The 26,839-nt window shown below is 46.5% G+C and overlaps 2 protein-coding genes and 11 non-coding genes across 13 annotated transcripts; 4 read left to right on the top strand and 9 right to left on the bottom strand.

The window, feature by feature from the left end:
- Positions 1-5,742: 5,742 nt before the first annotated feature.
- On the top strand, positions 5,743-5,814 carry Trnag-ucc. The gene has a single exon. It is a non-coding gene; the product is annotated as a tRNA-Gly (tRNA).
- A 4,150-nt stretch (positions 5,815-9,964) lies between these two features.
- On the bottom strand, positions 9,965-18,300 carry LOC124789049 (DNA repair protein RAD50-like). Its single transcript, XM_047256340.1, has 2 exons — positions 14,466-18,300; positions 9,965-10,578 (listed from the first exon to the last, which is right to left on the bottom strand). The coding sequence occupies exons 1-2, from the start codon at positions 18,298-18,300 to the stop codon at positions 9,965-9,967; spliced, it is 4,449 nt and encodes a 1,482-aa protein (XP_047112296.1).
- On the bottom strand, positions 11,530-11,602 carry Trnak-uuu. Its single transcript has one exon. It is a non-coding gene; the product is annotated as a tRNA-Lys (tRNA).
- Positions 11,899-11,970, bottom strand: Trnae-uuc. The gene has a single exon. It is a non-coding gene; the product is annotated as a tRNA-Glu (tRNA).
- Positions 13,179-13,250, top strand: Trnag-ucc. Its single transcript has one exon. It is a non-coding gene; the product is annotated as a tRNA-Gly (tRNA).
- On the bottom strand, positions 13,493-13,574 carry Trnas-aga. The gene has a single exon. It is a non-coding gene; the product is annotated as a tRNA-Ser (tRNA).
- Trnak-uuu lies at positions 13,714-13,786 on the bottom strand. The gene has a single exon. It is a non-coding gene; the product is annotated as a tRNA-Lys (tRNA).
- Positions 18,301-19,770: 1,470 nt separating the features above from the next.
- Trnag-ucc lies at positions 19,771-19,842 on the top strand. The gene has a single exon. It is a non-coding gene; the product is annotated as a tRNA-Gly (tRNA).
- A 242-nt stretch (positions 19,843-20,084) lies between these two features.
- Trnas-aga lies at positions 20,085-20,166 on the bottom strand. The gene has a single exon. It is a non-coding gene; the product is annotated as a tRNA-Ser (tRNA).
- A 139-nt stretch (positions 20,167-20,305) lies between these two features.
- On the bottom strand, positions 20,306-20,378 carry Trnak-uuu. The gene has a single exon. It is a non-coding gene; the product is annotated as a tRNA-Lys (tRNA).
- A 556-nt stretch (positions 20,379-20,934) lies between these two features.
- On the bottom strand, positions 20,935-24,891 carry LOC124789045 (DNA repair protein RAD50-like). The gene has a single exon (XM_047256335.1). The coding sequence runs from the start codon at positions 24,889-24,891 to the stop codon at positions 20,935-20,937; it is 3,957 nt and encodes a 1,318-aa protein (XP_047112291.1).
- Positions 24,892-26,361: 1,470 nt separating this feature from the next.
- Trnag-ucc lies at positions 26,362-26,433 on the top strand. Its single transcript has one exon. It is a non-coding gene; the product is annotated as a tRNA-Gly (tRNA).
- A 242-nt stretch (positions 26,434-26,675) lies between these two features.
- Positions 26,676-26,757, bottom strand: Trnas-aga. Its single transcript has one exon. It is a non-coding gene; the product is annotated as a tRNA-Ser (tRNA).
- Positions 26,758-26,839: the final 82 nt, after the last annotated feature.

Genomic DNA, 26,839 nt, shown 5'->3' with positions numbered 1-26,839 from the left:
GCCGTGGCCAACAATAAGAGCAGAAATTGGACATGCAGTTTCAATGAGGTAAGAAATTAATTCTGATTTTTTGCACAGGGCCAAAGACCGACATTTCGGTATAATTGAGTTATCATCATCACTGAGATTTTCTTATCATTGAATTGACTTTCATTTTTTTTTTTGTGGGAGCTTACACCAGAGTCAGATTGCGATTCTAATTTTTATTGTCATTAAATTTAGTTGCTAGGGAGGTTACGCTTGGCTCCCATTCATTCAATATTTCTGTCTTATAAATTTCTGTGGGGAGGTTACAAGATGTGAAAATTACCGAACTATCAGTTTAATAAGTCACGGCTGCAAAATACTAACGCGAATTCTTTACAGACGAATGGAAGAACTGGTAGAAGCCGACCTCGGGGAAGATCAGTTTGGATTCCGTAGAAATGTTGCAACACGTGAGGCAATACTGACCTTACGACTTATCTTAGAAGAAAGATTAAGGAAAGGCAAACCTACGTTTCTAGCATTTGTAGACTTAGAGAAAGCTTTTGACAATGTTGACAGGAATACTCTCCTTCAAATTCTAAAGGTGGCAGGGGTAAAATACATGAAGCGAAAGGCTATTTACAATTTGTACAGAAACCAGATGGCAGTTATAAGAGTCGAGGGGCATGAAAGGGAAGCAGTGGTTGGGAAGGGAGTGAGACAGGGTTGTAGCCTCTCCCCAATGTTATTCAATCTGTATATTGAGCCAGCAGTAAAGGAAACAAAAGAAAAATTTGGAGTAGGTACTAAAATCCAGGGAGATGAAATAAAAATTTTAAGGTTCGCCAATGACATTGTAATTCTCTCAGAGACAGCAAAGGACTTGGAGTGGCAGTTGAATGGAATGAACAGTGTCTTGAAAGGAGGATTTAAGATGAACATCAACAAAAGCAAAACGAGGATAATGGGATGTAGTCGAATTAAGTCAGGTGATGCTGAGGGAATTAGATCAGGAAATGAGACACTTAAAGTAGTAAAGGAGTTTTGCTATTTGGGGAGCAGAATAACTGATGATGGTCGAAGTAGAGGGGATATAAACTATAGACTGGCAACGGAAAGGAAAGCGTTTCTGAAGAAGAAAAAATTTGTTAACATCGAGTATAGATTTAAGTGTCAGGAAGTCGTTTCTGAAAGTATTTGTATGGTGTGTAGCCATGTATGGAAGTGAAACATGGACGATAAATTGTTTGGACAAGAAGAGAATAGAAGCTTTTGAAATGTGGTGCTACAGAAGAATGTTGAAGATTAGGTGGGTAGATCACGTAGCCAATGAGGAGGTATTGAATAGTATTGGGAAGAAGAGAAGTTTGTGGCACAACTTGACTAGAAGAAGGGATCGGTTGGTAGGACATGTCCTGAGGTACCAAGGGATCACCAATTTAGTATTGGAGGGCAGCGTGGAGGGTAAAAATCGTAGAGGGAGACCAAGAGATGAGTACACTAAACAAATTCAGAAGGATGTAGGTTGCAGTAGGTACTGGGAGATGAAGAAGCTTGCACAGGATAGAGTAGCAGGGAGAGCTGCATCAAACCAGTCTCAGGACTGAAGACCACAACAACAACAACAACATCAGCTATAAAGTATTACTTCATTTCCATAGGCAACAACGGCAACTGCGAAGTAGGTCATACTCTCGCTAGATATAAAGCCTGAATTTCTGTAACATGTTTGTACCGATGTCGCACAGCTATCAGTTGGGTGCATAAATACCGGACGGTAAGCACTCTAACTCTGAAACTTCAACCTTGTTACGCCACAAAACACACCTCCCTGTAAGCTCGCTTGTAAGGAAACATGTTAGTATTCTTTCTTCTGGTCTTAGCTGTCTCTTTTCCGTAATAATTGTTAATATCATTTTCACTTTTGAAACTCGCAATACGTATTTCTGGACGATCATTATCGTTGCAGTATTAGAGTTGTCCATAATCATCACATACCCAAGATCCAAGTGTTATATATTTATTCACAGGTTGGCTTTACTCTTCTATCGTTGCACAATCAGTTGCCAGTTCCATATCTGCATCCTATATCTTAAATCTTGTGTGTGCCGTGGCTTGATGCAGCAACATTTACATAAAGCTGGAAGGTTGAAGAAGTATATAGAGGCTCTATACGAGGGAGATGAACTTGAAAGGAGGATTTAAGATGAACATCAACAAAAGCTAGGGAAGTGGATGTAGATGAAGATGAGATGGGAGATATGATACCGCGAGCAGAATTTTAAAAATCTCTGGAAGATCTAAGTCGAAACAAGCCTCCGAGAGCAAACTTATTCTGTCAGACCTACTGATAGCCTTGGTAGAGCCAGCCATAACAAAACTCTTCCACCGGGTGTGCAAGATGTATGAAACAGGTAAAATATTATGTACCGGATGATCAAAATGTCAGTATAAATTTGAAAACTGAATAAATCTCGGAATAATGTAGATAGAGAGGTACAAATTGACACATACGCTTGGAATGACATGGGGTTTTATTACAACAAAAAAAAAGTGCACAAAATGTCCGACAGATGGCGCTGGACAGCAAAACATCAATGACTGCTCATGACAATCGTGTATAAAAGGAGCTGTAATGAGAGAGAGAGAAACAGATCCGTGAGCAGTCGCAGTATGTTGACGTTTCCTGAAAAGGCGCTTTTAGTGAGGCTGTATCATCAGAATGGGGAATGTGCTAGTTCGGTGTTACGATCCTATCGCCATAGGAAGGAGATTCGAACGGGTAAAGGTCCGTTGACAAATGGAGCTGTGGCGAGAATGATTTCGAAGTTCGAAGCCACGGGTTGTTTAGACGATAGACCCAGTAGTGGGAGACCGAGCCCAAGCCCAAGGCGTAATGCTGCTGAGACAGTTCAGGAAGAAATGGAGACTGTAGCGGGCTTGTCTATGCACGGGGAAGTCAGCGCTCGTGCAGTCGCACGTCGCACCGACATTCCATACACTACTGTTTGGTTGGCACTGAGGCGTATCCTCCGATGCTATCCATACAAAATCCATCGGCATCATGAACTGTTACCTGGCGATTTAGTGAAGCGGAGGGCATTTGCGGTGTGGGCGTTTTAAAAGACGGCGGAAGAAGACGATTGGTTGAGTAACGTGTTGTGGACCGACGAAGCTCATTTCACGCTCCGAAGGTCTGTCAACGCCCACAACTGCAGAAGTTGGGCTACCGAAAATCCAAGAACGGTCTTGGAAACTACATTGCACGACGAGAAAGTCACGGTATGGGTTGGATTTACCACATCTACCGTTATCGGGCCTATTTTCTTCGAGGAAATGCGTGATTCTGGTTTTGTAACTGCTACCGTGACGGGTGAGAGGTACGCCGATATGTTACAGAATCGCATCATCCCCAACCTGGCTGATAAACACCTGCTGGAACGTACGATGTTTATGCAGGATGGCGCTCCACCCCATATTGCTAGACGCGTGAAAGATCTCTTGCGCGTGTCGTTTGGTGATGAACGTGTGCTCAGCCGCCACTTTCGTCATGCTTGCCCTCCCAGGTCCCCAGACCTCAGTCCACATGATTATTGGCTTTAGGGTTACCTGAAGTCGCAAGTGTATCGTGATCGACCGACATCTATAGGGATGCTGAAAGACAACATCTGAGGCCAATACCTCACCATAACTCCGGACATGCTTTACAGTGCTGTTCACAACATTATTCCTCGACTACAGCTATTGTTGAGGAATGATGGTGGACATATTGAGCATTTCCTGTAAAGAACATCATCTGTGCTTTGTCTTACTTTGTTATGCTAATTATTGCTATTCGGATCAGATGAAGCGCCATCTGTCGGACATTTTTTGAACTTCTGTATGTTTTTGGTTCTAATAAAACCCCATGTCATTCCAAGCATGTGCGTCAATTTGTACCTCTCTATCTACATTATTCCGTGTTTATTCAGTTTTCAAATTTATAATGACTTTTTTAACACCCGGTATGTAAATTGATGGGGATCACTGCTGACAGTGGCAGTGGGACATTACGTGGATTCAGCAGCGACTAGCGAAAATGTGTACCACACCGGGATTCGAACGTGGGTACTCCTGCGTAAGATGCAGCTGCGTTAACCGTTTCGCCATGCGGGACACAGCTTTAACACAATTGTGCGGACTATCTCAATCCACATCCCCCCGAGCGCCAACTATCCACAGTCCCTGTCCATTTTACTCCCGTTCGTTACTCTGAGATTCGGACAAGAGGTCGGACTATTTGTGCATCCGCCCTGAAGGAGATGGATCCACTGCCCAATTAGGCACAACAATTATATGAGTGGACAGGGACTACGTATAGGTGGCCGTCAGTGGGAATGTTGATCGGCCGTGAGACGTACCGAAATACCGGTTGATCAAAAAGTCAGTATAAATTTGAAAACTTAATAAACCACGGAATAACGTAGGTAGAGAGGTACAAATTGAAATACATGCTTGGAATGACATGGGATTTTATTAGAACCAGAAAAAAAACAAATTTCACAAAATGTCCGACAGATACGCGTCGTTTGGTGATGATCGTGTGCTCATCCGCCATTTTCGTCGTGCTTGGCCTCCCAGGTCCCCAGACCTCAGTCCGTGCGAGTTTTGGCTTTGGGGTTACCTGAAGTCGCAAGTGTATCGTGATCGACCGACATTTCTAGGGATGCTGAAAGACAACATCCGACGCCAATGGCTCACCATAGCTCCGGACATACTTAACACTGCTGTTCACAACATTATTCCTCGACTACAGCTATTGTTGAGGAATGATGGTGGACATATTGAGCATTTCCAGTGATGAACATCATCTTTGCTTTGTTTAACTTTGTTATACTAATTATTGCTATTCTCATCAGATGAAGCGCCATCTCTCGGACATTTTCTGAACTTTGTATTTTTTTGACTCCAATAAAACACCATGTCATTCCAAGCATATGTGTCAATTTGTACCTCTCTATCTACATTATTCCGTGATTTATTCAGCTTTCAAATTTATACTGACTTTTTGATCACCCGGAGTTTTGACAGATGCCTGTGTGGAAAGGCTTCTTCACCCGGTAGTCCTGAATGGAACAACGATTAACGCACCTGACTAGTAAGAAGAAGAGCCCGGGGTCGAATCCCGGTCTGATACGCATTTTAACTCGTCGCTGCAGCTGACAGCAGTGATCCCCTTCAATTTACATATATATATACTGTTTCACATCTCATTTTTATCGTTGCATTTGTTGGGGGCCGACGTCCAAAGAGCACAGTTCAATTTCATCGTTAACTCAGACTTTTATTACATACTGCAGATAACCCTCACACCGAACGCACTGAGTTACCGTGGCGGCATACATTAAGATCATGAGACGACGCGCAGCCTATTGCGCTACTAACGCGCATGACACTGAACCACCGATGCTCGACAAGCTGCCTGTGCTTCCCGAGCAGTTGTCTGCAGGGAAAGTGGGATTGCCACCCAACGACGTCGGATACAACCGAAAAAGGTGCAACACACGCGGAGTCCCCCACTACACTGCCTAAAAGCGACCGCTCATCACTATCGTGTGAGTAACCTTGCAGCCGCGGCAACGAGTCTTGCCCAAAGACGCAGCGTGCGTGGAGGCGCTGCCCGAACGCGTGTGGATGCACCCTCCTACCTCGTAAAGCGCCTACAGCTACCATCACCGTGGGCCGCTGCCAGCGGGCGGGAAGCCGACTAAGCGCGGCGTTGGGAGCAGCGGCTGTGCGGTGGTGGTGTAATGGTGAGCATAGTTGCCTTCCAAGCAGTTGATCCGGGTTCGATTCCCGGCCACCGCAACGGGCGCCAATTTTTACGTGTGAGTATGTGAGCCACGTGCAGGCCATCCTGTAGTATGTCCCGACTTGTCCCGACTTTGCTCGGCTGACGCGAAAGCTAACGCTTGGAATTCGCCCTTATCAAAAGGACAGGCGCTATAAACGGCTGTGAGAGGTGAGGTGTAGCGAGGTACCAAAACGACAGGCAAACTGCGAAATTTTCTGCTCCTTCTTCTTGAACAAAAAAATAAAAAAAAAGGACGCAGTCGGTAGGACTCTAACCTACGCTCCCAGAGGGAATCTGATTTCTAGTCAGACGCCTTAACCATTTTTTTTTTTTTTTTTTTTTTTACAATCGGAGAGTACACATATATATACACAAAGCAAAAGTTCTTCAAGGTACCAGTTAAACATATACAAATGAGTGTTAGGTAAACAAATTATTAGAATAACATGAAATACAACAAATTAGAACATATCCTGTTTTCCTTTTTGTTTTTGGTTAAAAATTTGTATTGAACAAACTAAAAGTACATATATATTCACTATGCAAGAGTTCTTCGAGGTACCATGTAAAAATATACAAATGACTGTTAGTTAAACAAACAAAGTATTAAAAAAGAAAAACATTAAACACAACAAAATATAACATATTCTGTCTTCTTCCTTTTTTTTAAAAAAAAAAATTGTGTTTGTTTTTGGTCGATGCATGAGAACGTGGATAAGGGTGTTGCATCATGTGACAGGTAGGCATGGTACACCCCAACTTTGAGGGGGGTCAAGGAAGACGCTGCGGAGATAACCGGCAAAAGTTTGTCGGTAAGATGGTTTTCGGGTGAGGGTGCTATGCGCGGTCACAACTTTTTACCAGAAGTCAAGGACTGTATGCGGACCACTCCGAAAGAGATATTCTAAAGCCTGTCCTCGAAACCAGATTAGGGTATGGTGCTTAGCAAGAGGGTAGTGAAATGTCTGGGGCAACAACAGGAAATCCGGGGTTACCGTCGTTGGCGGGGCACGGAGGTAAAAGCCCACGATTCGTTGGATGAGGAGCCATACGTTTTGTTTCAGGGGGCACGTAAGACGGTGCTCGTCGGTGTCTTCGAGCTGACAGTCAGGGCAGAGTGGGGAGGTGGCCAGTCCTATGCGATAAAGTCGACTATTAGTCGGGAATTTTCCATAGACTAAAACATACCAGAGTGCAGACACAGACGACGGTAAAAAGGGTGCATGCACACACCCCCAAACCGTGCGCCAGTTAATGTCAGGATGCTGTAGCACCATGGGGTCGCAAGGGTTGGACAGCATAAACAAACGATAATAATCTTTTGTACGGGGAGGACGGGTGACTGGAAGATCGGCCCGAACGTAGCTGAGTTCCATGAAACAATTGGCGACGTAGTACAATAATGGAGAAATAGGTGCCACATTGATCGGTGGATCGAGAGAAGCTGGTCGGAGGATATCTAAGAGACTGCGTGTTAAAGACGGGACCGGCCCCTGCCAGTGCCGCAACAGAGTGTGGACAAAGAGTGCAGAAGAGCGTGCCCGCACGTTGATGAGTCCGAGGCCACCTTTTGCAGGAGGCAGTGTTAGAGTGTTGTAGCGGACTTTGAAAAGTGCCCCTGCTGACACGAAATATCCAAAGGCTGATTGGATGCGGCGGCCAAGGAGTAACGGCATTGGGAGGATCTGGGCGACGTGTACCAGTTTAGGGGCGACATAGATGTTGACATAGGACACACGTTGGAGTTGGTTTAAGTTACGGTGCACTTGACCGCGAACATGGTGCCGAATCGACTGCAAAAGCCGCCGGTAAGCCAGGGCCACTGTGCGGTGTGTGGAGCTCGTAAATTCGATACCCAAGTAACGAAGGGTGGCACTAACTGGGAGTGGGGTCGGCACCATAGCCGGGAGGCCGCGCCCAATGTGCATCATAGTCGATTTACGGACATTAAGAATGCTACCAGAAAGACGTCCATACTGGTGGATCCATTGGATGGCGTCATTGAGTTCCGTGGAGGAGCAGGTGAGAAAGAGGAGATCGTCCGCATAAGCCCTACAGTGAAAGTTGTGGTCACGCAAAGTGAGGCCCTGCAGTGATGAGGGGCTCAAGTGCAATGGCATATAGTAAAGTAGACATAGGGCATCCTTGACGCACAGAGCGGCGTATAGGAATCGGTCCTACAAGCCTCCCATTGACTTGTACCATCGAGACCGCGGGAAGGAGTAACCGGCGAATGGCATCGACAAAAAGCAATGGGAACCCCATACGTGTCGCCACCATGAGGAGGAATGGGTGTCGAACGCGATCAAAGGCACTCGTGAAATCGACGGATACTAGTGCTGCACGAAGGCGACAAACCGACGCCAGTGCAATGAGGTCACGGCATTCTCCTAGGGCTGTTTGTAAGGTGGCCCCACAACCACGTGCAGTCTGCTCAGCTGAAAGGACCGTAGGTAAGACGGTGCGTATGCGCGCTGCTAAGAGGCGTGCATAGATTTTATAGTCTGCATTCAGTAGTGTAAGGGGGTGATATGCAGAGACATGAGACCCTCCCTTCGGTTTAGGCACAGGTAGAAGAATGCCAGTGACGAATTCAGGTGGAATTGGGAAGGACGGAGTAAAGAGTTCCTGAATCATTTCCGTCCAGCGAGGAAGCATTAACGTGGTGAACGCCCGGTAAAACTCCACTGGGAGACCATCTGGTCCGGGTGATTTGTTCTTGGCCCCTTTGTTGATCGCATCTACCACCTCTTCTGCGGTGATTGCAGACATCATGGACGTTGACTCCGCTACGGTGAGGGTCCGATCAGGGGAAGGACGGAGATCATCAAGAATGGGCGTCGCCATCGGTTCATCATCATAAAATTGGCGATAATGTTCAGCAAAGGCGGACACGACCGCCGCCTGTGTTGTGTGGTGAACACCATCGGAGGTCGTGATATTGGGGACGAAAAGCCGACGTCGACGACTATGGTCGGATGCGGCATGGATTGTGGATGGGGTTTCGTCGTGGAGGAGGTCTTGTTGTCGGGAACGCACCACGACACCATGCAGTCGTGCACGTTGAAGAGAGAGGAGACGAGCTTTAGTACGTTGTCGTTCCCTGTGGGTGTCAGGTGATGGAGGGAGCGCATCGAGCTCACGGATGACGGTGTAGTGAAAATTTGTGGTGTCTCGATGCCATGCTGCTGCTTCCTTGCCACATTGTATGAAGGCCTTTCTGATTGCAGGTTTGGCACATTTGAGAAACCAATGGAACGTGGATGTGTACTGCGGAAGGCGTCTTTCGCAAGACGCCCATGTAGTGGCAATACATTGTCGGCAGTGTGGATCATTAAGGAGGGAGGTATTAAGCTTCCAGTAACCTCTGCTGCGCCACACTGACTGAGGTGGCAGAGCCAGGGAGCAAATGACGGCGCAATGGTCCGAAAATGCAAGGGGCCATCGTTAAGCTTGGGCGACTTCATTGCCGAGGTGAGCAGAGACATAAACCCGGTCCAGTCTGCTCGCAGAATGTGCTGTATAATGGGTAAAACCGGGGGTATTGCCATGAATTTTCTCCCAAACGTCCACTAGATGAAAATCTTCGATTAAGGTGAGCAGCGCCGGGCATGGCGAATAACCAGGTACTTGGTCCTGTGGATGGAGGACACAGTTGAAATCGCCTCCCGTGATAAGGCGATCATAGCGTCCAGAAAACAGGAGCGCCACGTCATGTCCGAAGAAAGTGGACCGCTGCTGACGGTTGGTGGAGCCAGACGGAGCGTAGATATTGACGACGCGCGTGTCGAAGATGGTAACAGCCATGCCTCTTCCACAGGGAAGGATTGTCGTGTCCGTGAGTGGGATTCCTTCGCGTATGTAGAAAGCCACTCCACGCCCTGATTGATCACATGTGGACGTGTATGACTCGTAGCCGTAGACTGGTGGTAGTGTGGCAACGCGTACTTCCTGAAGAAGGGCGACGTCGACGTCAGAGGCCCGAAGCATGTCACATAGGAGTTGCAGCTTGGGTGCAGTGCCGATCATGTTGATGTTCAGTGTGGCAAACCGGTACGTTTGTTTCAGTGGTGGTGGACGCGCATCTACCATCACCAAGGGAAGTAAGAGGAGGGCACCGACAGGAAGTCCCGTCCCATCAGCTGCAATGCCTCGCTTTTGATGTTAACAGGTAGCCTCGTCCGGCGGAGGTAACTCATCCGGAGGAGGGGGCGTACCTTCCTCAATGTCGTCGGCCCATGCTCCTGTGCCGTGGGTCTGGCCAATGTCCATGGGAATTGCGTCGTGGTGAGAGAGATCTGGAGTTGTCGGCGGGGAGACAGGCGTCTCAACCGGCGCACCGATCGTTACATTGTGCGTGGCGACCTCCATAGTGGTCCCGTCCTGCGAAACGTCTTGTTCATCGTGAAAGTTGTCCGCCGACCTCTGCGTGGAAATGTCGGCTGCTTGGGTGTCGTCTTCGTCGTCGCGGGTGGCAACGCTCTGAGAGCCCGTGGGTGAACGGCGACGGCGTTTGCGCCTACGTGGCGAGCGTTGTTTGCGCACGTGTTCCTCAGTGTCGGACGACGGCAAGGAGGAGCGTCGACCTGGTTCGAAGGCGTCGGTGGGTACAATGAAATTGTCAAACCGGTGTTGTGAAGATGTACTGGTCTCCTCAGCGTCCGGTGCGGGAGCCTGTTCGGCGGCAAGGTTGTCAGATGGGACGTCTGTACCGTCCGTTGGTGACTGGGACGGTGGGACGTGCCGATCGGAACGACCGGGCGACGGACTGGATGAAACTGTAGACGAGGCAAGAGCCGCTGCGTAAGTGACCGGTAGGGCGGTCATCGTGGGTGTGACGGACGCTTCCGACAACGGGAGCTGCGCGACACGTCGTTGAATGTATTCAGACCGTAGATGACCTTCTTTCCCGCAACCGGAACAGGTCCGAGGTTGGCCGTCGTACATTATAATGGCACGGCAGCCTCCGATACGTAGATAGGAAGGCACGTGTTTCTGCAACTCGATGCGGACCTGTCTAACACCGTTTAAAACTGGATAGGTCTGAAATTGGACCCATCGTTCGGCAACATGTTCCAGAACGTTGCCATAGGGACGGAGCGCCTCGATGACGACGTCTGCAGGTAGTTCGAACGGCAGTTCGAAGATCCTTATCGTCCGTGTGCCGAGACCTGCGTGATCGACAGTAACGGGTCCGACGTTGCCGTCGGAATGACAGAAGCGCAGTCTACGTTTTGCCGCTTGAAGCACCTTGTCGCACGCCGCATCGTTGATCATTTTGACGTAGACGGTACTGCTAACTATGGACAAGTGGATACCAATTAGATCCGTTGGTGGTATTTTAACTTCATCGCGTATAAATCGTTCTACCTCCAGGGCCTTGGGTCGGCTGAAGTCGGAACAAAAGATGAAACGTAATGTCTTCTTCCGATTGTTGTGCGCCATGGTGGTCTAGAAGAAAAACGGCACTTACAGCGGCCGAAGTAAACACAAACACACCGTGCGCGCCTCGCCCGCATCGCTCTGGCGCGTGACCGCTTCGCAGCACTGCCGGCGGCAGACTGCTGTGACACCACTCGGCCACGACTGCTCGTAGCTAAACGTTCCCTCGAATCGTGTATAATCGAACCGGTCTGCGCAGAATGCTGACAGGATACGAACTCCGTGCACTGATTACGGGAGGGCTACCAGCGCTACGAGACGAGCCATTACGGAAGCGTTAAAATCTTCGCCCGGACAGGGACTCGAACCCTGGACCCTTAGTTTAAAAGCCTAATGCTCTACCGACTGAGCTATCCGGGCTCACGCTTGTTGTGGATGAAGCGGCTGCAAGCAATGTGAATAACTGGAACGCGTGTGTAGGCGTACTACGGTAATTGCTGGCTTCTGGCGCAACTAGCGACTTCACCGACTTGCCACTGACGCTGGTAGCAGCCCAACAACGGACCAGTGCCTCCTCTCCCTTTATCCCGGTGCTGACAGTAATTGCATCTCGTGCCTGTTTCCCCCGATTACGCTCGGTTGAAGCTCCGGAAGGAGGGCGACAAACGAACGTTGGAAGGCCAAAACATGGACGGTCGTGTGCGCAAACACTTCCCATCCGGTACCGGGAGTCGAACCTGGGCCTCCTGGGTGAAAGCCAGGTATCCTAGCCACTAGACCACACCGGATTTGCTCGATAAACGTGAGATTTACTCCCTCTCCTCTCGCATTTCGTGCTGAATCCGGACTCAGTGGTGTTCTCTGTTTGCGAGCATATTTGCGCGTGCAGACTGGCATGGCGCACAGCTCGAAACTGACTATTCATTGCTGTTTGCATCATATTTTACTCATAACAGGGGAGGAGAAAGGTCAAAGTTGTACCTTGCCATAAGTGGATGTAAACGTTTTGACGCTGAGGCGTGGACTCCTTGTGGATAACAAACGACAATTCAGTTCGTTCCCTAGCAACAGCAACGCCGTTAATTCAGCCATGATGTACAGCAAATTAAATGCCCCTGGTGAGGGTCAAACTCCCTAACTTAAGATTATGAGACCTACGCGCTACCCATTGCGCTACCGAGGCACGTCTGCAACCAACGTCCCAGGAAACTTGGTAACTCTCGCATATTAGAGACAGACAGTTTGCGCTTTCTCAAGAATCTGTTGTGTTGCTACACGTGCTTTCCCGACTTGCTAGATTAAACTGCTGCCGCAGCTTTGTCAACGGAAAGCAGCACTGCCTGAGGTTGCAGTACATCGCCCTTGCGGCACCTGAACACAGCGGCCTGTAGGGCCAGGCTGACGCTCGAGTTCAGAAATAGCACGCTTCCCTCCAATTACGGTCTCTTGCGTGCTGCGTGTTTGGTTCTTCTCACAGCGAATCGTGCTGTACATTCCTGAGGCTGACGCAGCTCAAGCGAGCAATCGGCGCGGCAGCATTATAGCGAGAACAGCAAAACGATGCATCGGCCGGGAGTCGAACCCGGGCCGCCCGCGTGGTAGGCCAACAGCCTACCACTTTTTTAGTTGTTGTTCTCATTTTGTTAGTTGCATTTGTTGGGGGCGGTCGTCCGTGCTTCCCGAGCACATTCCAGGGTAGGTGTCTGCAGGGAAAGTGGGATTGCCACCCAACGACGTCGGATACAACCGAAAAAAGTGCTACACACGCGGAGTCCCCCACTACACTGCCTAAAAGCGACCGCTCATCACTATCGTGTGAGTAACCTTGCAGCCGCGGCAACGAGTCTTGCCCAAAGACGCAGCGTGCGTGGAGGCGCGGCCCGAACGCGTGTGGATGCACCCTCCTACCTCGTAAAGCGCCTACAGCTACCATCACCGTGGGCCGCTGCCGGCGGGCGGGAAGCCGACACAGCGCGGCGTTGGGAGCAGCGGGTGTGCGGTGGTGGTGTAATGGTGAGCATAGTTGCCTTCCAAGCAGTTGATCCGGGTTCGATTCCCGGCCACCGCAACGGGCGCAAATTTTTACGTATGAGTATGCGAGCCACGTGCAGGCCATCCTGTAGTATGTCCCGACTTGTCCCGACTTTGCTCGGCTGACGCGAAAGCTGACGCTTGGAATTCGCCCTTATCAAAAGGACAGGCGCTATAAACGGCTGTGAGAGGTGAGGTGTAGCGAGGTACCAAAACGACAGGCAAACTGCGACATTTTCTGCTCCTTCTTCTTGAACAAAAAAATAAAAAGAAAAGGGACGCAGTCGGTAGGACTCGAACCTACGCTCCCAGAGGGAATCTGATTTCTAGTCAGACGCCTTAACCACTCGGCCACGACTGCTCGTAGCTAAACGTTCCCTCGAATCGTGTATAATCGAACCGGTCTGCGCAGAATGCTGACAGGATACGAACTCCGTGCACTGATTACGGGAGGGCTACCAGCGCTACGAGACGAGCCATTACGGAAGCGTTAAAATCTTCGCCCGGACAGGGACTCGAACCCTGGACCCTTAGTTTAAAAGCCTAATGCTCTACCGACTGAGCTATCCGGGCTCACGCTTGTTGTGGATGAAGCGGCTGCAAGCAATGTGAATAACTGGAACGCGTGTGTAGGCGTACTACGGTAATTGCTGGCTTCTGGCGCAACTAGCGACTTCACCGACTTGCCACTGACGCTGGTAGCAGCCCAACAACGGACCAGTGCCTCTTCTCCCTTTATCCCGGTGCTGACAGTAATTGCATCTCGTGCCTGTTTCCCCCGATTACGCTCGGTTGAAGCTCCGGAAGGAGGGCGACAAACGAACGTTGGAAGGCCAAAACATGGACGGTCGTGTGCGCAAACACTTCCCATCCGGTACCGGGAGTCGAACCTGGGCCTCCTGGGTGAAAGCCAGGTATCCTAGCCACTTTTTTTTTTTTTTTTTTTTACTCAGAAATGAATGTTCTTTATTTATACATAACAGTGTGAAAAATGCTGCTGCATGGGCATGAATGTATTATAACAAACAGAAAACACAAAAACCTATAAGTACTTTCTTTCACAGAGCATTCCACAAGATGAGCAAATTAGAATAACAAAAATCAGTCTTGATGCATTCTTATTTCAAACTTTAGTTAAAGTTTCTATGTTGGGTGCTCCTTTCTTCAAAACGATACTTTTCAATGACCGAGTTTCCCTTTGCATTTCTTGTGACCCTGTAATAGTACTTCAGTTTTTCAACATTCATCAAACGATCCAAGAAGTCTTCATCGTGTGTTATCAGTATGAGCTGAAAATTCTTGTTCTCCCTCCTTAAATTTATAAGGTCTGTGAGAGTTTCTCCAAGACTGTCTATGTTCTCCCTATCCAAATTTGTGGTTGGTTCATCCAGAGCTAAGATTCCACAATTAATACTTAGAATTTCTGCCAAAGCAATTCGGATAACAAGCGACGCTAGAACCTTCTGCCCAGCACTGCAGCGTCCCTTCATATCAATCTCAACATCATTCTTCACCTGAACAACCCGATAGTTGAATGTTCGCTTCTTGTCTGCACTCGTGGTTTCAGGAGCATCTGTTTTAATTTCTATATAATCAATATCATTCCCACGATAGATTTTTCGCCACAGTTCTCTTATAATCGTATTAATCTTCCTCATGCGCTCCTGATGAAAGTAAATGAGTGACCAATCCAAAGCGACAAAGTATTTGTTCAGATCAGCTGATGCTAGCTGGTTTACCTTAATTCGTCGCTGCAGATCATTGTATTTTTTTTCTGCATTTTTATATATGTCCTTATTTAGATCTCGTCGCAGAGTATTCACACTATCTCTTAATTCCTTAAATCGTCCTTCTGAAATTGATTTCTCCTCTTTGACAGCTGAAATTTCTCTGCAGAGACGACTTTTCTCTTCTTCAATGGTTTTCACTTGGAACTTACCAAGGCGCTGTTTTACTTTATCTATTACACTCTTCAGTTCTTCAGCTTCTACCTGTTTCTCCTTCAATATTTTGTTATCTTCAAGTTCTCTTGCTTTCAGCTGCTGATTTGAAATTTTTTCTTTAAGCTTATCAATGTTTTCACACGTTCTTCTGTTTTTATCTGCAAGGGTCTCCTTTTTAGAGTCCAGTTCTATCAATCTTTCTTGAACTGACGTAAGTTTCTCTTTCATGCCGCTCTGTTCATACCGTTGAATGCTATTATGCCAATTACAAATTTCATCATGTTTCCTTCCTTGCTCAACAATCTTATTTTGTCCCTGATCTACATTTTTTCGATTTTCTGTAACTCTAATATTTTTTGACTGCACTGCAGAATCAAGTGTCTCTCTAGCTTCTTGAAGTCGGGTCTCGAGCACCTCAATTTCTGACTGTATCATCACATGCATACTTTGCAACTCCTGCAAACGTTCCTCCAGTTGTCGACGTTTCTGCTGTCCACTTTCGAGCTTCAATTTCTTTTCCATAAGTACATTTTTGCGCTCCCTCAGCTGGTTGACTCTCTCTGAATGCCTTCTCAGTGACTCCTGCTTCATGTGGAGTGCACGCTGAATAGCACTGACTTGTGCTCGAAGCTCCTCCTGCTCTGCCAGGGCTTCCTCCATGGAGCGTGACGATCCTGTGGGCATCTTAGACTGCAGCTCCTGAATTTCTTTGTCTATGCGGCGCAGTTCTGTCTGCAACTGATCAATGCGGACTACATCTCCTTGGATATCCTTTGCCATCTGCTCCTTTGCTTTTGGACCCAGTAACTGCTCCTTCAAATCTTTAATCTGTTTCCGAGCTGCATCTAAAGCCTCTTCTGTTTGATGAAGTGACTCTTTCATTTCTGGTATCTCCTTGGTGCGCATGATATCAGTTCTTTCATAAGCAGGTTTCATTTGCAAAAGTTTATCATATTCCTTTAGCTTATTTTCTAGTTCTTTCTTATTGTCCTGAAGGCGTGCTGGGACTTCACTGACTTTATTACTCAGTTCATATGCAAGTTCAGCAGCTTCAGAAGCGGCTTCAAACTCCCTATGACACAATGGACAGCAAGGATCTTCCTGTTCCAGTTTCTGAATGTAGCGACGGAACATGTATTCCGAAGCACTGAGCGTTCCTTTTTGGTCCTGCAGTTCTTGTATTCTATCAGAAACACTTTGTATGTACTCATCAAAATCTTGCCTGCCACACAAATCATATATTTCTTCTTCAAATTTTCGCAGCTCTCTTTCTTTCAAATCCAACTGCTCCTTGTGATGGGCTCGTTTCACTTCAAGTGCAGCCGCCTCATTCTGCTTACTATTTATCTTCTCATTGATGTTGTTGATCTGACGAGTCAGTTGAAGCATGCAAGCATCCAAGTCATGTTTCAAATTTTGTTGTGGCACTGTAAACAAAAGGTGGCGCAGTGCTTCATTGTGTTTGTTCTTTAGTTTTTTGAGTTCGGACTCCTTAGATGCCTTCAGTTTGTTCTGGATATCAAGCTGTGCCTGCTCACTACTCAACAGCTGCAATGTCTGAACTTCTTTATCCACAATAACTAGCTTATCATCCAGCCTGTTGCTCTCTTGGTGCTGATCTCTAATTTCTTTTTTCAGCTGTTCTTCATCAAGTTCTTGACAAGCAGTTTCCCAGTTAGTTTTTGCTTGCTCCAGTTCTCTTCCTAATTTGACAAGTTCTTCACCAGATTTCTCTATATCTTCAATTTCTGTTTTGACACTCCATTCTTCAGCTTTATTATCTTCTGCTTGTCGTTTTTTTGAGGTGATTTCCTGCTCTAGCTTTGCTTTAGTGTCTCTAGCAATGTCTATTTTACTTTGGAGTTCCTGCTCTTCTCTTTGAAACCTGTTCCGTAACTGCTCAAACTGTACCTTTGACTCTCTTATTTTATCGTCGACTTGATGCATTAAATTTGAGACAAGAACTTCTGAAGAAAATGTATCTTCTTTTACTCTTATTTGAAATGTTTCTGCCAATCTCTGTAGATTCTTATTGCGTGCATCTATTCGAGTATTATGATCTTCTTCCTCTTTCTGAAGTTTTCCAAGAGTCATCTGCTCTTGGCTTGTTTCTTCCAATACTCGCTCCTCATCCCTAGATATCTGCTGAAGTTCAATCTCCATAGATTTCAAGTGCTCCTGCCAGTTCCTTGCTTCAGTTTTAAAACTGTTGATTAAATCAGTTATTTCTTCTAAAGTTTTCCACTCAAGCACTTCCTTAATATTCTTCTTTAAATCTGATTGTTGCGATTCTAGTATTTTCATCTTGTCTTCAGCTCTTTCTTTCTCCCTGGTGAGCTGAAGGAAATCCTTTTCCACATCACAAATTTCATCTAGTTTTTCTAGCAAAGGTGATAGTTTATCGCTCAAGTTATCTATTTTGTCCTGAGTTACTGCCAGACGACTCTCTGCCTCTTGTAAATCCTTCTTTTTTGAAACAGTCTCATCTTTTATCTCTTGTTGTGATTTCAGAAGTTTCTCATCAGTGCTGATTTCTGTATTTACTGCTTTCCTAAGATCTCTGATGTGTTCCAAACATTTATTAAGTTTTGTTGCATCGAATATGGAATCAAACTTCTCCTTGAGTTTCTTTCCCTCATCCATTGGCCAGTTAGAATCTTCTTGATGGCAAAATATAACATTGCTCAGAACAGCTTTTGATACACCAAAAACATGAGACATTTCTAAATTTACATCAATGCACCGTCCACCAACCTGTACAACTTCACCACTAGACTTCTTCCTATGAATTACTGGATCCAGTGTTTTCAATTGCAAATTTTTTGCCTTCTGTGTTGTTTGTAACGTACGTGTGATGACAACTTCTTCGCCTTTGCGATCAGCCATCAACAATTTTATTTGGCCCCTTGTCTCTGGCTGACGAGCCATCTTCGGGTCATGAACAAACGACTGCCCTTGTTTAGTTCCTGCTGGCACCTCACCTGTAGCTGCATACTTCAGGGCTTCAATTGTCGTCGTCTTACCACATCCGTTCTGCCCTAATATCAGCGTCACAGGTGATTGAAACGTAATCATCTGCTGATCACTGTCGTTCGGACCAAAGCTTCGGATTCCCTGTATCTGCATCTTAAGTAATCTAGCCATTATATCGAATTTTAAAGGACCGAATACGAACAAATAACTGTAAACAATATCAATAGTGATACAATCCGTCACATCACGGAAGGGCGCCTATCCTCTAATCAGTGTTACCTACATTAATGTACCAATTGCGCTTTCATAATATGACACTATCTTTAAAACACAAATCATCAACAATTTCTGACAGCCAAATTTCCACGCTGAAAACACATGCCATACACCCGCCAATATCTAATCATGTTTACCATCACTAGACCACACCGGATTTGCTCGATAAACGTGAGATTTACTCCCTCTCCTCTCGCATTTCGTGCTGAATCCGGACTCAGTGGTGTTCTCTGTTTGCGAGCATATTTGCGCGTGCAGACTGGCATGGCGCACAGCTCGAAACTGACTATTCATTGCTGTTTGCATCATATTTTACTCATAACAGGGGAGGAGAAAGGTCAAAGTTGTACCTTGCCATAAGTGGATGTAAACGTTTTGACGCTGAGGCGTGGACTCCTTGTGGATAACAAACGACAATTCAGTTCGTTCCCTAGCAACAGCAACGCCGTTAATTCAGCCATGATGTACAGCAAATTAAATGCCCCTGGTGAGGGTCAAACTCCCTAACTTAAGATTATGAGACCTACGCGCTACCCATTGCGCTACCGAGGCACGTCTGCAACCAACGTCCCAGGAAACTTGGTAACTCTCGCATATTAGAGACAGACAGTTTGCGCTTTCTCAAGAATCTGTTGTGTTGCTACACGTGCTTTCCCGACTTGCTAGATTAAACTGCTGCCGCAGCTTTGTCAACGGAAAGCAGCACTGCCTGAGGTTGCAGTACATCGCCCTTGCGGCACCTGAACACAGCGGCCTGTAGGGCCAGGCTGACGCTCGAGTTCAGAAATAGCACGCTTCCCTCCAATTACGGTCTCTTGCGTGCTGCGTGTTTGGTTCTTCTCACAGCGAATCGTGCTGTACATTCCTGAGGCTGACGCAGCTCAAGCGAGCAATCGGCGCGGCAGCATTATAGCGAGAACAGCAAAACGATGCATCGGCCGGGAGTCGAACCCGGGCCGCCCGCGTGGTAGGCCAACAGCCTACCACTTTTTTAGTTGTTGTTCTCATTTTGTTAGTTGCATTTGTTGGGGGCGGTCGTCCGTGCTTCCCGAGCACATTCCAGGGTAGGTGTCTGCAGGGAAAGTGGGATTGCCACCCAACGACGTCGGATACAACCGAAAAAAGTGCTACACACGCGGAGTCCCCCACTACACTGCCTAAAAGCGACCGCTCATCACTATCGTGTGAGTAACCTTGCAGCCGCGGCAACGAGTCTTGCCCAAAGACGCAGCGTGCGTGGAGGCGCGGCCCGAACGCGTGTGGATGCACCCTCCTACCTCGTAAAGCGCCTACAGCTACCATCACCGTGGGCCGCTGACGGCGGGCGGGAAGCCGACACAGCGCGGCGTTGGGAGCAGCGGGTGTGCGGTGGTGGTGTAATGGTGAGCATAGTTGCCTTCCAAGCAGTTGATCCGGGTTCGATTCCCGGCCACCGCAACGGGCGCAAATTTTTACGTATGAGTATGCGAGTCACGTGCAGGCCATCCTGTAGTATGTCCCGACTTGTCCCGACTTTGCTCGGCTGACGCGAAAGCTGACGCTTGGAATTCGCCCTTATCAAAAGGACAGGCGCTATAAACGGCTGTGAGAGGTGAGGTGTAGCGAGGTACCAAAACGACAGGCAAACTGCGACATTTTCTGCTCCTTCTTCTTGAACAAAAAAATAAAAAGAAAAGGGACGCAGTCGGTAGGACTCGAACCTACGCTCCCAGAGGGAATCTGATTTCTAGTCAGACGCCTTAACCACTCGGCCACGACTGCTCGTAGCTAAACGTTCCCTCGAATCGTGTATAATCGAACCGGTCTGCGCAGAATGCTGACAGGATACGAACTCCGTGCACTGATTACGGGAGGGCTACCAGCGCTACGAGACGAGCCATTACGGAAGCGTTAAAATCTTCGCCCGGACAGGGACTCGAACCCTGGACCCTTAGTTTAAAAGCCTAATGCTCTACCGACTGAGCTATCCGGGCTCACGCTTGTTGTGGATGAAGCGGCTGCAAGCAATGTGAATAACTGGAACGCGTGTGTAGGCGTACTACGGTAATTGCTGGCTTCTGGCGCAACTAGCGACTTCACCGACTTGCCACTGACGCTGGTAGCAGCCCAACAACGGACCAGTGCCTCTTCTCCCTTTATCCCGGTGCTGACAGTAATTGCATCTCGTGCCTGTTTCCCCCGATTACGCTCGGTTGAAGCTCCGGAAGGAGGGCGACAAACGAACGTTGGAAGGCCAAAACATGGACGGTCGTGTGCGCAAACACTTCCCATCCGGTACCGGGAGTCGAACCTGGGCCTCCTGGGTGAAAGCCAGGTATCCTAGCCACTTTTTTTTTTTTTTTTTTTACTCAGAAATGAATGTTCTTTATTTATACATAACAGTGTGAAAAATGCTGCTGCATGGGCATGAATGTATTATAACAAACAGAAAACACAAAAACCTATAAGTACTTTCTTTCACAGAGCATTCCACAAGATGAGCAAATTAGAATAACAAAAATCAGTCTTGATGCATTCTTATTTCAAACTTTAGTTAAAGTTTCTATGTTGGGTGCTCCTTTCTTCAAAACGATACTTTTCAATGACCGAGTTTCCCTTTGCATTTCTTGTGACCCTGTAATAGTACTTCAGTTTTTCAACATTCATCAAACGATCCAAGAAGTCTTCATCGTGTGTTATCAGTATGAGCTGAAAATTCTTGTTCTCCCTCCTTAAATTTATAAGGTCTGTGAGAGTTTCTCCAAGACTGTCTATGTTCTCCCTATCCAAATTTGTGGTTGGTTCATCCAGAGCTAAGATTCCACAATTAATACTTAGAATTTCTGCCAAAGCAATTCGGATAACAAGCGACGCTAGAACCTTCTGCCCAGCACTGCAGCGTCCCTTCATATCAATCTCAACATCATTCTTCACCTGAACAACCCGATAGTTGAATGTTCGCTTCTTGTCTGCACTCGTGGTTTCAGGAGCATCTGTTTTAATTTCTATATAATCAATATCATTCCCACGATAGATTTTTCGCCACAGTTCTCTTATAATCGTATTAATCTTCCTCATGCGCTCCTGATGAAAGTAAATGAGTGACCAATCCAAAGCGACAAAGTATTTGTTCAGATCAGCTGATGCTAGCTGGTTTACCTTAATTCGTCGCTGCAGATCATTGTATTTTTTTTCTGCATTTTTATATATGTCCTTATTTAGATCTCGTCGCAGAGTATTCACACTATCTCTTAATTCCTTAAATCGTCCTTCTGAAATTGATTTCTCCTCTTTGACAGCTGAAATTTCTCTGCAGAGACGACTTTTCTCTTCTTCAATGGTTTTCACTTGGAACTTACCAAGGCGCTGTTTTACTTTATCTATTACACTCTTCAGTTCTTCAGCTTCTACCTGTTTCTCCTTCAATATTTTGTTATCTTCAAGTTCTCTTGCTTTCAGCTGCTGATTTGAAATTTTTTCTTTAAGCTTATCAATGTTTTCACACGTTCTTCTGTTTTTATCTGCAAGGGTCTCCTTTTTAGAGTCCAGTTCTATCAATCTTTCTTGAACTGACGTAAGTTTCTCTTTCATGCCGCTCTGTTCATACCGTTGAATGCTATTATGCCAATTACAAATTTCATCATGTTTCCTTCCTTGCTCAACAATCTTATTTTGTCCCTGATCTACATTTTTTCGATTTTCTGTAACTCTAATATTTTTTGACTGCACTGCAGAATCAAGTGTCTCTCTAGCTTCTTGAAGTCGGGTCTCGAGCACCTCAATTTCTGACTGTATCATCACATGCATACTTTGCAACTCCTGCAAACGTTCCTCCAGTTGTCGACGTTTCTGCTGTCCACTTTCGAGCTTCAATTTCTTTTCCATAAGTACATTTTTGCGCTCCCTCAGCTGGTTGACTCTCTCTGAATGCCTTCTCAGTGACTCCTGCTTCATGTGGAGTGCACGCTGAATAGCACTGACTTGTGCTCGAAGCTCCTCCTGCTCTGCCAGGGCTTCCTCCATGGAGCGTGACGATCCTGTGGGCATCTTAGACTGCAGCTCCTGAATTTCTTTGTCTATGCGGCGCAGTTCTGTCTGCAACTGATCAATGCGGACTACATCTCCTTGGATATCCTTTGCCATCTGCTCCTTTGCTTTTGGACCCAGTAACTGCTCCTTCAAATCTTTAATCTGTTTCCGAGCTGCATCTAAAGCCTCTTCTGTTTGATGAAGTGACTCTTTCATTTCTGGTATCTCCTTGGTGCGCATGATATCAGTTCTTTCATAAGCAGGTTTCATTTGCAAAAGTTTATCATATTCCTTTAGCTTATTTTCTAGTTCTTTCTTATTGTCCTGAAGGCGTGCTGGGACTTCACTGACTTTATTACTCAGTTCATATGCAAGTTCAGCAGCTTCAGAAGCGGCTTCAAACTCCCTATGACACAATGGACAGCAAGGATCTTCCTGTTCCAGTTTCTGAATGTAGCGACGGAACATGTATTCCGAAGCACTGAGCGTTCCTTTTTGGTCCTGCAGTTCTTGTATTCTATCAGAAACACTTTGTATGTACTCATCAAAATCTTGCCTGCCACACAAATCATATATTTCTTCTTCAAATTTTCGCAGCTCTCTTTCTTTCAAATCCAACTGCTCCTTGTGATGGGCTCGTTTCACTTCAAGTGCAGCCGCCTCATTCTGCTTACTATTTATCTTCTCATTGATGTTGTTGATCTGACGAGTCAGTTGAAGCATGCAAGCATCCAAGTCATGTTTCAAATTTTGTTGTGGCACTGTAAACAAAAGGTGGCGCAGTGCTTCATTGTGTTTGTTCTTTAGTTTTTTGAGTTCGGACTCCTTAGATGCCTTCAGTTTGTTCTGGATATCAAGCTGTGCCTGCTCACTACTCAACAGCTGCAATGTCTGAACTTCTTTATCCACAATAACTAGCTTATCATCCAGCCTGTTGCTCTCTTGGTGCTGATCTCTAATTTCTTTTTTCAGCTGTTCTTCATCAAGTTCTTGACAAGCAGTTTCCCAGTTAGTTTTTGCTTGCTCCAGTTCTCTTCCTAATTTGACAAGTTCTTCACCAGATTTCTCTATATCTTCAATTTCTGTTTTGACACTCCATTCTTCAGCTTTATTATCTTCTGCTTGTCGTTTTTTTGAGGTGATTTCCTGCTCTAGCTTTGCTTTAGTGTCTCTAGCAATGTCTATTTTACTTTGGAGTTCCTGCTCTTCTCTTTGAAACCTGTTCCGTAACTGCTCAAACTGTACCTTTGACTCTCTTATTTTATCGTCGACTTGATGCATTAAATTTGAGACAAGAACTTCTGAAGAAAATGTATCTTCTTTTACTCTTATTTGAAATGTTTCTGCCAATCTCTGTAGATTCTTATTGCGTGCATCTATTCGAGTATTATGATCTTCTTCCTCTTTCTGAAGTTTTCCAAGAGTCATCTGCTCTTGGCTTGTTTCTTCCAATACTCGCTCCTCATCCCTAGATATCTGCTGAAGTTCAATCTCCATAGATTTCAAGTGCTCCTGCCAGTTCCTTGCTTCAGTTTTAAAACTGTTGATTAAATCAGTTATTTCTTCTAAAGTTTTCCACTCAAGCACTTCCTTAATATTCTTCTTTAAATCTGATTGTTGCGATTCTAGTATTTTCATCTTGTCTTCAGCTCTTTCTTTCTCCCTGGTGAGCTGAAGGAAATCCTTTTCCACATCACAAATTTCATCTAGTTTTTCTAGCAAAGGTGATAGTTTATCGCTCAAGTTATCTATTTTGTCCTGAGTTACTGCCAGACGACTCTCTGCCTCTTGTAAATCCTTCTTTTTTGAAACAGTCTCATCTTTTATCTCTTGTTGTGATTTCAGAAGTTTCTCATCAGTGCTGATTTCTGTATTTACTGCTTTCCTAAGATCTCTGATGTGTTCCAAACATTTATTAAGTTTTGTTGCATCGAATATGGAATCAAACTTCTCCTTGAGTTTCTTTCCCTCATCCATTGGCCAGTTAGAATCTTCTTGATGGCAAAATATAACATTGCTCAGAACAGCTTTTGATACACCAAAAACATGAGACATTTCTAAATTTACATCAATGCACCGTCCACCAACCTGTACAACTTCACCACTAGACTTCTTCCTATGAATTACTGGATCCAGTGTTTTCAATTGCAAATTTTTTGCCTTCTGTGTTGTTTGTAACGTACGTGTGATGACAACTTCTTCGCCTTTGCGATCAGCCATCAACAATTTTATTTGGCCCCTTGTCTCTGGCTGACGAGCCATCTTCGGGTCATGAACAAACGACTGCCCTTGTTTAGTTCCTGCTGGCACCTCACCTGTAGCTGCATACTTCAGGGCTTCAATTGTCGTCGTCTTACCACATCCGTTCTGCCCTAATATCAGCGTCACAGGTGATTGAAACGTAATCATCTGCTGATCACTGTCGTTCGGACCAAAGCTTCGGATTCCCTGTATCTGCATCTTAAGTAATCTAGCCATTATATCGAATTTTAAAGGACCGAATACGAACAAATAACTGTAAACAATATCAATAGTGATACAATCCGTCACATCACGGAAGGGCGCCTATCCTCTAATCAGTGTTACCTACATTAATGTACCAATTGCGCTTTCATAATATGACACTATCTTTAAAACACAAATCATCAACAATTTCTGACAGCCAAATTTCCACGCTGAAAACACATGCCATACACCCGCCAATATCTAATCATGTTTACCATCACTAGACCACACCGGATTTGCTCGATAAACGTGAGATTTACTCCCTCTCCTCTCGCATTTCGTGCTGAATCCGGACTCAGTGGTGTTCTCTGTTTGCGAGCATATTTGCGCGTGCAGACTGGCATGGCGCACAGCTCGAAACTGACTATTCATTGCTGTTTGCATCATATTTTACTCATAACAGGGGAGGAGAAAGGTCAAAGTTGTACCTTGCCATAAGTGGATGTAAACGTTTTGACGCTGAGGCGTGGACTCCTTGTGGATAACAAACGACAATTCAGTTCGTTCCCTAGCAACAGCAACGCCGTTAATTCAGCCATGATGTACAGCAAATTAAATGCCCCTGGTGAGGGTCAAACTCCCTAACTTAAGATTATGAGACCTACGCGCTACCCATTGCGCTACCGAGGCACGTCTGCAACCAACGTCCCAGGAAACTTGGTAACTCTCGCATATTAGAGACAGACAGTTTGCGCTTTCTCAAGAATCTGTTGTGTTGCTACACGTGCTTTCCCGACTTGCTAGATTAAACTGCTGCCGCAGCTTTGTCAACGGAAAGCAGCACTGCCTGAGGTTGCAGTACATCGCCCTTGCGGCACCTGAACACAGCGGCCTGTAGGGCCAGGCTGACGCTCGAGTTCAGAAATAGCACGCTTCCCTCCAATTACGGTCTCTTGCGTGCTGCGTGTTTGGTTCTTCTCACAGCGAATCGTGCTGTACATTCCTGAGGCTGACGCAGCTCAAGCGAGCAATCGGCGCGGCAGCATTATAGCGAGAACAGCAAAACGATGCATCGGCCGGGAGTCGAACCCGGGCCGCCCGCGTGGTAGGCCAACAGCCTACCACTTTTTTAGTTGTTGTTCTCATTTTGTTAGTTGCATTTGTTGGGGGCGGTCGTCCGTGCTTCCCGAGCACATTCCAGGGTAGGTGTCTGCAGGGAAAGTGGGATTGCCACCCAACGACGTCGGATACAACCGAAAAAAGTGCTACACACGCGGAGTCCCCCACTACACTGCCTAAAAGCGACCGCTCATCACTATCGTGTGAGTAACCTTGCAGCCGCGGCAACGAGTCTTGCCCAAAGACGCAGCGTGCGTGGAGGCGCGGCCCGAACGCGTGTGGATGCACCCTCCTACCTCGTAAAGCGCCTACAGCTACCATCACCGTGGGCCGCTGACGGCGGGCGGGAAGCCGACACAGCGCGGCGTTGGGAGCAGCGGGTGTGCGGTGGTGGTGTAATGGTGAGCATAGTTGCCTTCCAAGCAGTTGATCCGGGTTCGATTCCCGGCCACCGCAACGGGCGCAAATTTTTACGTATGAGTATGCGAGTCACGTGCAGGCCATCCTGTAGTATGTCCCGACTTGTCCCGACTTTGCTCGGCTGACGCGAAAGCTGACGCTTGGAATTCGCCCTTATCAAAAGGACAGGCGCTATAAACGGCTGTGAGAGGTGAGGTGTAGCGAGGTACCAAAACGACAGGCAAACTGCGACATTTTCTGCTCCTTCTTCTTGAACAAAAAAATAAAAAGAAAAGGGACGCAGTCGGTAGGACTCGAACCTACGCTCCCAGAGGGAATCTGATTTCTAGTCAGACGCCTTAACCACTCGGCCACGACTGCTCGTAGCTAAACGTTCCCTCGAATCGTGTATAATCGAACCGGTCTGCGCAGAATGCTGACAGGATACGAACTCCGTGCACTG

Source organism: Schistocerca piceifrons, chromosome 3, assembly GCF_021461385.2.
Source record: "Schistocerca piceifrons isolate TAMUIC-IGC-003096 chromosome 3, iqSchPice1.1, whole genome shotgun sequence".
In the NCBI taxonomy this organism is placed as follows: Eukaryota; Metazoa; Arthropoda; class Insecta; order Orthoptera; family Acrididae; genus Schistocerca; species Schistocerca piceifrons.
The sequence above is the reverse complement of the archived record's forward strand: the minus strand, read 5'-3'. Positions and strand labels throughout refer to the sequence as shown.

Coding starts and splice junctions, on each gene's coding strand:
- LOC124789045 (XM_047256335.1), bottom strand. CDS start 24,891: ATGGCTAGATTACTTAAGATGCAGATACAGGGAATCCGAAGCTTTGGT.
- LOC124789049 (XM_047256340.1), bottom strand. CDS start 18,300: ATGGCTAGATTACTTAAGATGCAGATACAGGGAATCCGAAGCTTTGGT. Junction 10,579..14,465: donor CGATGAAGACTTCTTGGATC/GTTTGATGAATG, acceptor CCTCGTCTACAG/TTTCATCCAGTCCGTCGCCC.